This window comes from Salvelinus sp. IW2-2015, linkage group LG8 (assembly GCF_002910315.2).
Source record: "Salvelinus sp. IW2-2015 linkage group LG8, ASM291031v2, whole genome shotgun sequence".
Lineage (NCBI taxonomy): Eukaryota > Metazoa > Chordata > Actinopteri > Salmoniformes > Salmonidae > Salvelinus > Salvelinus sp. IW2-2015.
In genome coordinates this window covers 7,383,937-7,394,981 of record NC_036848.1, presented here as the reverse complement: position 1 = coordinate 7,394,981, position 11,045 = coordinate 7,383,937, and the positions used below count along the sequence as shown (strand labels likewise).

The 11,045-nt window shown below is 41.8% G+C and overlaps 3 protein-coding genes across 4 annotated transcripts; all 3 read right to left on the bottom strand.

Moving 5' to 3' along the window:
• Positions 1-776: 776 nt before the first annotated feature.
• LOC111967347 (heterogeneous nuclear ribonucleoprotein A0) lies at positions 777-2,563 on the bottom strand. The gene has a single exon (XM_023992295.2). The coding sequence runs from the start codon at positions 2,215-2,217 to the stop codon at positions 1,378-1,380; it is 840 nt and encodes a 279-aa protein (XP_023848063.1). The 5' UTR covers positions 2,218-2,563; the 3' UTR covers positions 777-1,377.
• A 763-nt stretch (positions 2,564-3,326) lies between these two features.
• Positions 3,327-4,871, bottom strand: LOC111967346 (heterogeneous nuclear ribonucleoprotein A0). The gene has a single exon (XM_023992294.2). The coding sequence runs from the start codon at positions 4,790-4,792 to the stop codon at positions 3,890-3,892; it is 903 nt and encodes a 300-aa protein (XP_023848062.1). The 5' UTR covers positions 4,793-4,871; the 3' UTR covers positions 3,327-3,889.
• A 1,116-nt stretch (positions 4,872-5,987) lies between these two features.
• Positions 5,988-9,081, bottom strand: LOC111967345 (heterogeneous nuclear ribonucleoprotein A0). Of its 2 annotated transcripts, none has more exons than XM_023992293.2 (2): positions 6,667-9,081; positions 5,988-6,341 (listed from the first exon to the last, which is right to left on the bottom strand). In XM_023992293.2, exon 1 carries the CDS (start codon positions 9,009-9,011, stop codon positions 8,079-8,081), a length of 933 nt encoding a protein of 310 aa, XP_023848061.1. In that variant the 5' UTR covers positions 9,012-9,081; the 3' UTR covers positions 5,988-6,341; positions 6,667-8,078. The 2 variants fall into 2 exon arrangements, with proteins under 2 accessions (XP_023848061.1, XP_070300824.1); XM_070444723.1 differs by having other exon boundaries at positions 7,903-9,081.
• Between the last annotated feature and the right edge of the window lie 1,964 nt (positions 9,082-11,045).

Here is an 11,045-nt window from a genome sequence, read left to right as displayed (position 1 = left end):
GAGTGGCTAGCAAATCCAATTAGTATAAAGAATATTCATCAAAATCTAGGAATTAATTTTAAGGTGCTTAAAGAACAAACCCTGATAACGTTTTCTGTACCACAGCAGGTTACTTACTGTTGTTTCATACCCTAAGTTTTACCTGATTTAATTCAAAGTACTTAAGGTCTAATTCATTTCTATATAGAAGGGTTTATTAGATGGATATATTACACACAGTTTACTGAAAAACAATAAGTTTAACTCTGTTCACCAAAAATACACAAGACAGAAGCATAAAGATATATCCTTGTTACTGAAGTCTTTCTGGTTCTACTGTAAAATAGAAAAACTGGAAAGCTTAGATAACATCTGTTTACAGAATTTGAAGTAGTTGAGAAGTGAGAATATGTTAATGGTTAACAACTATAACATAATGATCATAGTAATGTTACAATTATTTTATATTCAAACTAAATAGGAATCACAAATCAAACACTACAACAAATAGCCTATATTTCAGTAACAGCAGTGAACCTTGAATACTTAAAAAGTGTGACCTAGTCCTTATAGTCCAAAATAAATAATGTGTGGAGATTTCCCTTTGAAACCAAATGGTATTGGGCAGATATGTCATATACTTTGGTATAGTGCAGGGGCAAGTAAGAAATGTATGGGCAAAATAACTTAAGTTACCTTTAAACTACTTAGATGCAGAAAAGGACGCCATCAAGTTCACTACATGGCTAAGTCAAACAAGGGGTCCCAAATTAATAACACTCCAACTTAAATACAAATATTTTTAAACAAAATGTAATTTAGTTACAACACATTAAAGCAAATATAACAATCTACGATAACAAGCAGAGACTTATTAACTTAATTTTAACAGCATCTTGGCAAAATACAAACAGTGGTCCACTGCTCAAAATAAAAGAATCCAAAGGAGTAGTCCTATTACTTGTGGTGGGTGGACAATGGCCATTTAGAGCTAAGTTATTTGAGAACTTTGGAGTGATGACATCTGCCTCCTAGAGCTCAGTAGTTGCTATGGGGTGAAGACATCTGCCTTCTAGAGAGATCTGTAGTTGCTATGGAGGTGAAGGTCTCCTAGAGAAATGTTGTTGCTATGAAGGTGGAGACATCTGCAGTTGCTATGAAGGTGGAGACATCTGCCCCCAAGATAATCTGTAGTTAGTTGCTAGATGGCCCTAACGTTGCCTATTTGGGTCAGCCTTGAATAGAGAATACTGTAGTAACTTTCCTGTCTGAACCACTTGGGCTCAGTGTTCAGTCACTCTCGTACCATTATAGAACGCTTGGTGGGAACTATGTTATGAAGGTGTAATCATTTTTGCTAAGGGAACGAGGCTGCTTTGAGTAAGATTTGCTGGAGCTCTAGTATGCGCCATCGTACCCCCCCCTGCCGTAACCACCACCACCTCGGGTGTAAGGTGCGCTGCTTCTGCCCGAGTAATTACCTTTCATGGGGCCATAATTAGATGACTGCTCGCTATAGCCAGCTCCAAAATCACTGTAGCCGTTCCCACCGTAGCCACCCATTTGGTCACCATAGCTTCCCCCGTAGCCTCCACTGTACCCCACGCCGTATCCACCGTCACTGCCTCCATAACCTCCTCCATAGCCACCACCGTATCCATTTTGAAACCTTCCTCCCCTCCCGCCACGGGTGCCAGCAGCCTGCATTTCTTGCTTGGTGAGGGCTTTTTTCACCTCTACTTTATGGCCATTTATATGGTGGAACTTCAGTACCACCGCTTTGTCGGCAGAATCATAATCTTCGAAATAAACAAAACCAAACCCCCTCTTCTTACCAGTTTGATTATCGCTAATAACCTCGGCCTTCTCGATAGTACCGAACTGAGAGAAGTACTCGTTCAGATGTCCATCCTCTATGTCTTCTTTCAGACCCCCGATAAATATTTTCTTAACCTTGGCCAGAGCCTCAGGTTTTCCCGCATCTTCACGTGCCACTGCTCTTTTCAGTTCAACATTGTTGCCATCCAGGGCATGAGGCCGCGCGGACATTGCAGCGTCTGCCTCATCAGCAGTAGCATAGGTTACAAACCCAAAACAGCGAGACCGCTGTAGTTGCTGGTTCTGAACAACTACGCAGTCGGTTAGCTGGCCATACTGTTCAAAGTGTTTACGAAGACCACCGTCAGTGGTGTGAACATTTAGTCCACCAATAAAGAGCTTGCAGAGTTGATTTTCCATCTCGCTTTGATGCAATTTATCTGGTTATGTCAACGCATAGACTTTTGACAGTGCTTCTCTTGGCGTCTAAAATGGCGGATGTAGACAAATGGTTGGCGTCGACGTAATGCTTACACGTCTACGAGCCTCCTAGGGGCGAGCTATTGTAAATTGTAGTTCTATTGGAGTTAATCATTCTAGCAAAAAAGTTCCCCATTTTATAGGTTTCCATAATCGTAAGGACCTAATGATTGGGCACATTGGAATAAAATTTGAACAGAACAAACTAGAATACAATCGTATGGACTAGTTTACATTTGGCAAGGTATGCAGCAAGAAAAAAGGTGTGTTGAAAGGTTTTATAAACTGGGTGGATCAAGCCCTGACTGGCTGACAGCCATGGTATATCAGACAACAGAGTGCCTGGATACAGCCCGTAGCCATGGTATATTGGCCATATACCACACCCCTCCGTGCCTTATTGCTTAAGTATATCCAACGTACTGGAGAAAAATAACAATCCTCACTGCTATCCAAACAAACTAGGTGTCAGACAACCAAAAATCCCACATTGATTCAGATAGACCTAGTATTAGAAAAGACATCCCTTGGTAGTGTAACGGTCTTGCCACCAATCATGTTTCTCACTCCTCCCTCAAGGAGGACTGGTTGTAGCATAGGAAATTCTGGAAGGTCTGAAACAATTTTTTTTATGAATGTAGGCCAGTTTCACACATGCCAGATTAGTCTATTCCTGAACAGGAAAGTAACCAGTGATGGTGTTTCATTCTGTAGGGTGTGCAACTGCTTCATGATATAACCGATCCTGAATAATCCTTTTGAAACAAAATGCCATAGGGTTAAATTGACAACATTAAAAACTTTATTACAGGCAAAGGAGTGAGACTCAAGAGTCAACTAATTCAGGATTTTAGTAACATTCCACAACTGCATTGATTTACAAGGTATTGAACAGCACATATTGGACGGAGAAAAGCATTAGGAGGTAACCATTAAAAACAATAACCATAGTTCTTTAAATTCCTCAAAACACTTGTCACGAAATGTTATGATCTTAAACCACTCAAGCATTCATGAAGACTGCTTTCAACTCCATTAATACCCCTGAGTTTCATGTTGCAAAGCAATTTGACTTGTTATTAACCTTGCTGGTACTAAGGACAGAGCACAGGTGTCAAACTCATTCCACAGAAGGCCGAGTGTCTTCGCTCCTCCCTTGTACTTGATGAATTAAGGTCACTAATTAGTAAGGAACTCCCCACACTGAAGCCTAGGGCGTAATTGAAAGGGGGAAAAAAGCTGCAAACACTAGACCCTCCATGGAACAAGTTTGACATCCCTGACATACAGTATCATAGGAAAGTCTTGAAGCACGGACGTTAACTACAATTTAATACAAAAAAAATGTTTAAAGAATCACGAAACTACATCGACAAGTCAGAAAGTTGAACTGGTAACAAAGTCCATAATGTCTTTAGTAACGCCGCCTAGGGACAATGGTGTAGTCCAGATGGAGGGAGTAGAATAGGGGTTAAATCAGGGTGGGTGAGGGGCGCGAGTCCTTTTAAATTGGAGCAACAAAGAAATAGGGCACTCTGGCCCGTGTGTAAATTCAGTTCATTGAATCAGAAATTATGAACATTTCAAATTGGGGTTGAGAGGTAAACGGTGTCTAATAACCACCATATCCACCCCTGCCATAGCCACCGGCACCTCCGCGGGAGTACGGTGCAGCGCTCCTGCCTGAATAGCTACCCCCCTTCATTGCACCATAACCGGAAGACTGCTGACCATAATCTCCGCCAAAGTCATTGTAACCGTTCCCACCATAACTGCCCCCCATTTGATCGCCATAACCACCTCCGTATCCCCCTTGGTTACCGTAACCACCTCCGTTGCCGTATCCTCCACCGTAGCCGCCATCGTTTCCTCCATAGCCACCGCCATAGCTGCCGTAGCCGCCACCTCTTCCGCCGTCGTAGCCATTTTGAGACCCCCTCATTCCTCTCCCACCCCGGCCACCACGACCACCGGCTGACTGCATCTCTTGTTTGGTGAGGGCCTTCTTCACCTCCACTTTGTGTCCATTGATGGTGTGGAACTTCAGCACTACCGCTTTGTCGGCAGAGTCATTATCTTCGAAGTAGACAAAGCCGAATCCCCTTTTTTTGAAAGTCTCTTTGTCGCTGATGACTTCGGCCTTCTCAATTGCGCCAAACTGAGAGAAATAATCATTCAAATGTTCGTCTTCAATGTCGTCTTTCAGCCCACCAATAAATATTTTCTTTACTTTGGCGAGTGCCTCTGGCCTACCAGCATCTTCCCGTGCAACGGCCCTTTTTAACTCCACGTTGGTACCATCGACGACATGTGGCCTGGCGGCCATGGCTGCGTCGGCCTCCTCCGCACTTGAGTAGGTTACAAAGCCGAAACAGCGAGACCTTTGTAGCTGCTGGTTCTGGACCACTACGCAGTCGGTTAACTGGCCGTACTGCTCGAAATGTTGACGAAGGCCATCGTCTGTAGTCTCGACGTTCAAGCCACCGACAAACAGTTTGCAAAGTTGGTTCGTCATGATTACTAGCAGAGTTGTTTTACAGCAAATAAAATGTAACCTGACAAAATCGCATCGCTTTAAAAGAAGCTACCGGCGACGCAATGACGTCTGGCGTAGGTTTGGAAATACGTCAACAGTTCTGATTGGTTGTTCCACTCAAATCCCACCTCATTTTATTCAAATTGCCGTTCTCATAATTTGTAAATGCATCCTTCTCGTTTCATACAATCTCTTCATATGTAATGATCTGAATATCCATTATCTACTTAGCGTTCACTAATCCAGGTCTTTATTCACATCAGTACTCTGGTCATTTCAGTGTCCATTCATGTCAGTTCTGTTCTAGCACATGACACTGCTGTGCGCATTCAAAGCAGTATTGATGCCAATGATTTTTGGCTCCTCATTTGTGGACGACCTTTCATTCCGTACTACATCTGTTACTCCTTTGTTCCCCCTAACCATTAAAAGACTGGCATTGAACATTCAAGAGTAAAAAAAAAAAAAATCGGCAACTTGAATACATTCAGCAGACACTCTTATCTAGAACTTACAGTAAGAGCATACCTTTTTCATACTGGTCCACTGTAGGAATTGAACCCAAAACCCTGGCTGTTTGAAGCATCATGCTCTACCAACTGAGCCACACGGATTTAATGTGAGTGTGAAGAAAGATAAGAATACATTACAGGATGTGCAGATAATCCTGGCAGTGCTCAGCAGGCCACAATGCTGCTGAATTTGCATATAGAAATTTATCTTTTGCTAAAAATGTACCGTATGGTGTCCATTTTACCTATTCAGTCAGGATTGAGGCATTACACTACAGATGCCATGCAATATGGGTCCATTTCAACATTAAGTGGCTTTTGAGATCTGAAAACATGCCTAAATTTAATTTACCAGTTATAGTACAAGTAAATGTTCAATAACTGCATGGAGACAGGCAGCCCAATTCAGAGCACTCACTTTGACCTGCATCTTTGGAGTTCAGAGGTTAAGATTCACTGTACCTGGCACAACTATTAAACTAAGCTGACTGCCCAAAAGAGCAAATTAGTGGACTAATGGAATTGGGCTGCATGTCCAAAGTTCAGTAAATGTAACTTGAACATTTGAAGAGTTATAGAGCGCAATCCAAAGGCAAAAACTACCATGCAACAATATTCCCCTTCAAACCCATTGCACATGTCCCAATAAAACAATGTAAATCTTTAAAAAAATAGTTTTATTACAATTGCAGCAAATTAAAAGCATAGCACACCAAGGCCATCATTGGTGTCCATTTTCCATAGTATGCAATGATCTAACATTTATGACCAACTTTCCTACAACGGGTAAGAACAGAAGTAGTCAATTACATCACCCTCCTAGATTGACTAGAATAAACCCACTGGCAATCATTGAAACCTGGTAAATACAATAAAGATTTTAATGCACACATTAGGCAGAATGTCCAGGGGTTCCACCCATGGTAGTGGGACAGCCTTAACTGCAATCCCCCAGTCCTGAAGGAAACCAAGGCCTTGCCAGATTGGTGTCCTGGCAGTCAGGTCACCATGGCTACCTGGAGGAGAGAGGAAAGGGGTAAAGAATGAGACAGTGCAGATAAATACATCAAGCCAAGTCAGGAGGTAACACCATGTGCCATTCCATATATTTGCATTAATGTAGGAAGTGCACTTAGTCTCCTCAGACCATTATTTTAGATTTAGGACCAAGTAAGTGCAGTAAAATCCCCTCTTAAAAGATGCATAAGGCCAAAGACCAACTACTGATAAATGCAAAAAACTATCAATAAATTAATCCTAATCAGTACAGTTGAGTACCATTTCAAATCCATATCTTTAATACTTGACCAACACATAGTGAAGACAGTTTGATTTACATACCTAGTTTGCTGATGTGATCCTAAAGAGATATTTCAGAGTCCTATGACAATCGACCCCAGGTATAGAACAGGGTCCCTGTATAAAGTCAAACTGCTACTGCTATGTTGACGTACTTGGATAACAGTATGAACACCTAAATGTAGGAATCAAAGATAAATATGAGAGCCCTCAGGTCCACAAGTTAAAAGCCAGTTAACTTTATGGAACAATTTATGTTATTGCCAACCAACAAAGCCTCCATGCATTGGTCATGGGCAAACTTAACTGCAATCCATTCTTCACCCCCTTAGCTGGGAAGAGCAATGGAAGAAATGCCATGAAGCTAATATTAAATATATTAAAATAAGTCACATAATATAACCAATCAGAAGTAGACTTAGAGGGATAGTTCGGGATTTTGACGAGGCCCATTACTTCCCCAGGAAGATGAACTTGTAGATGCCATTTATATGCACCTGCGTGCAGTTTGAAGGAAGTATTGGCGCTCGAAAGTACTAACTTCCCTCATACTGGACGCTGATGATTACAAATGGTATACATTGATTTGACTTTGGGGAAGTGGATAAAGCTATGTCAAAAACCCGAACTATTCATTTAAGACATCCTGGTAAAATGAGTAAAATAACTAAGTTTGTTTAACTTTTTATTTAAAATGAACATACATATGCATACCAATGCTTAACAATTGTAGTTTGATCTTCAGACAGATTATACAATATACATGAGATATTGCTGAAGTAAATGAAAGGAACATTAAGCTGATAGCGGACGCTATGTGTGTTGGGAAATTACTGTGACGTACTTCGTTGATTTACAAAACATTGTCAAGAATGAAACGTTTAAACTGGATCCGCCCCACCACCTAAGCGTCACCTAAAACCTATAGGCTAGTAGTGGATAGAATACAAATTTACATCAGAGTCATAGCTAATAAATACAACTCCATAGCACATGCGTCCCATTCCCCAAACATTGAAAAAAAGATTAGATCCCAGGGAAATTCGGAACTAATTGCTTAAAATGTAGATAAGAGAAAATATAGTATCAAACAAAACAATCCTTGACTAAACTCAAAAACGAATGTACGCAAAACTAAAAAAAAAAAAGCAAGCCAACTAACGACAGCTACACGCCCTCAACTTGGAACAAATGATAAATGGGTTTTGCAATCGAACTTTTCCTACAGCAACAGCTGGTCGTGCTAATCAGGTTCTGGGTCGGAAGTCATCTTCCTACCTGTTTGGTTTTGAGGTCTTCTTAATGATTAGGTTTCACAGTGTCGGCATTTTGCCAGTACTTTATGGCAGATGCCCGATGACTGAATTTTTTTTAGTTCGGTTTGAGGTCGTCCGATCCGACGGTTGAGGGTGTAAAAGACATTTCTTTGCAAATAGTCTGTCGTAGCCACGGGTTTAGTAGCCGCCATAAGCCCCTCTGTTGTAGCCACCAGCACCGCCTCTGGGGGCGTATGGAGCGGGGCTCCTACCGGCATAGTTGCTGGCCCCTTTCATGGGCCCATACCCGGAGGACTGCTGGCTGTACCCACTGCCAAAGTCACTATAGCCATTGCCGCCACCATAACCTCCCATCTGGTCGCCGTAGCCACCTCCGTAGCTTGCGCCTCCATAACCCCCGCCATAGCCTCCACTTCCGTAGCCGCCGCCATAACCGCCGCTATTGCCTCCATAGCCCCCACCGAAACCGCCCCCGTAGCTGTCGTAACCACCTCTGCCGCCACCGAAGCCATTTTGTCCTCCTCTCATGCCTCTCCCCCCTCTTCCACCCCTGCCGCCACCACCAGCTTGCATCTCCTGCTTGGTGAGGGCTTTCTTCACTTCCACCTTGTGCCCATTGATGGTGTGGAACTTTACAACCACTGCCTTGTCGGCCGAGTCGTTATCTGTGAAGTGAACAAAGCCGAAACCCCTTTTCTTTCCGGTTTCCTTCTCCGCGATTACTTCGGCCTTCTCGATCTCGCCGAACTGGGAAAAATAATCATTCAGATGTTCATCTTCGATGTCGTCTTTCAGTCCACCGATGAATATTTTCTTGACCTTGGCGAGTGCCTCGGGTTTTCCAGCATCTTCACGAGCGACCGCTCTTTTCAACTCCACGTTGGTGCCATCAACGACATGTGGCCTAGCCGCCATTGCTGCATCGGCCTCCTCCCCGCTCGAGTAGGTAACAAAGCCGAAACAGCGGGACCTCTGTAGCTGCTTATTCACAACCACAACGCAGTCGGTCAGTTGACCATACTGCTCAAAATGCTTGCGGAGCCCGTCATCGTCGGTATCTACGTTCAATCCACCGACAAAAAGTTTGCAAAGTTGATTTGCGGCGTCCATTTCTTGACAGAAAATACTGCGTAGCTAGCTCGACAGAAAACCTGTATCAGCAAAGCTTGGAGGTAGGGAAATGGCGTCCAGGCCGTATTTATAACAAAGTTATAGTGACGTCAGACTACAGCAACATCACCGTTACGCCCCTGACATTGGAGTTGTCAGGGGCGTAGGTTGAAGCAAAACGCTGCGCAGATTATCGGATCTGTAGATCACGTCAATTTCCAAAGTACTCCTTTCAATGTAATTCATATACAGGGAGGATTAGCGAATTTACGCAGCCCCTAGTCACCCGTTGATCGTTGTGAATAAACGGATCATCTTTTGTTCTTTTGAGGGTTGGAAAGTAATTTTGGAAATAAAGTTTATTTTAATTGTATAATTTAGTATCTTACTTATATCTGTAGAACTTGACTCTGTTGTGATGTTTTATTTTTTATTTTTTTATTTAACTAGGCAAGTCAGTTAAGAACAAATTCTTATTTACAATGACAGCCAACCAAAAGGCAAAAAGCCTCCTGCGGAGACAGGTGCCAGGGGCCTCGGATTAAAATAAATAAATACAATATTAATTTAGGACAAAACACACATCACAACAAGAAAGACAACACAACACTACATAAAGAGAGACCTAGACAACAACATAGCAAGGCAGCAACACATGACAACACAGCATGGTAGCAACACAACATAACAACAACAACATGGTACAAACATTATTGGGCACAGTCAACAGCACAAAGGTCAAGAAGGTAGACACACAAAGCAGTGAATTTCGACCGCCCATTCACATACTTTACGCAAATTCCCCTCCTTGTATAACCCTACCTACATGTATAAATTACCTGACTAACCTGTACCCCTGCACATTGACTCGGTACCGGTACCCCCTGTAATATAGCCTCGTTATAGTTATTTTGTTGTGTTACTTTTTTATTAGTATTTTATCTTTTACTTTAGTTTATTTAGTAAATATTTTCTTAACTCTATTTCTTGAACTGCATTGTTGGTTAAGGGCTTGTAAATTAGCATTTCACGGTAATGTCTACACCTGTTGAATTCAGCCCATGTGACAAATAAAAATTACTTTTGTTTTCTTTGTATCCCTTCAAATTGCTTATATAAATTGCAGTGTAAAATGATACCCCAAGCCAGCTTCCAACCAGCTATTGTATGGTGAAAGACTGTTTAGAGTGCCTTGATGTCTGCTTCAGACTTAACATTTGAGAGAGAAAAAAACAATAACAGACATTTAAGCTTAATATTTTTCCTATGAAGTTAGTGAAAAACATTAGCCTTTAACTTTGACATAATCTAAACTGCATTTGAGAAAAATGAAGAAAAATAGTCAAATGCAACAAACTATTTATTTTCAAGGTGCACTGTGGAGCTAGTGCATAAAACAAAAGTCATAATTTAATAGCATATAACCTTTACATAATCTAAAATTGAAATGATGCTGTTCCTGATGTAAATGGTTAGACTGATTGGATGTATTTGCACAACAACAGAGGTAGCGTCTGTGGTCAGCTCCTCAGACAATGGCATGGTATGCTGCTGCTCATTTGTGTTTGAATGGGGAGGCCCCTATTCTCTGGAGATGCGAAATCGAGGATTTTGGTACCACCAGTGTTCAAACTATTCTTTTCACTGATGAGCAGCCTTCATCATGTGCATCGTCTTCCTCGGGTTGATTTAAGTACTCTGTCTCTCTGAATATTCCTGTTTTATGAGCTGATGGGTTAGAGACTGTTCAGTGCTCTATATATTATACACAGTGCACAATCTGGAACTATGTGATGTTAAATATTGATATATATATATTTTAAATTGAACCTTTATTTAACAGTTAAGAACAAATTCTTATTTACATTGACAGCCTACTGGGGAACAGTGGGTTAACTGCCCTGTTCAGGAGTAGGATGACATATTTTTACCTTGTCAGCTCAGGGATTCAATCCAGCACCCTTTCGATTACTGGCCCAATGCTCTAACCACTAGGCTACCTGCCGATATTCAGCATATTCAGCAATATCTCCT

Excerpts from the sequence above, each read along its gene's own strand:
- LOC111967345 (XM_023992293.2), bottom strand. The coding sequence starts at position 9,011 with ATGGACGCCGCAAATCAACTTTGCAAACTTTTTGTCGGTGGATTGAAC.
- LOC111967347 (XM_023992295.2), bottom strand. The coding sequence starts at position 2,217 with ATGGAAAATCAACTCTGCAAGCTCTTTATTGGTGGACTAAATGTTCAC.
- LOC111967346 (XM_023992294.2), bottom strand. The coding sequence starts at position 4,792 with ATGACGAACCAACTTTGCAAACTGTTTGTCGGTGGCTTGAACGTCGAG.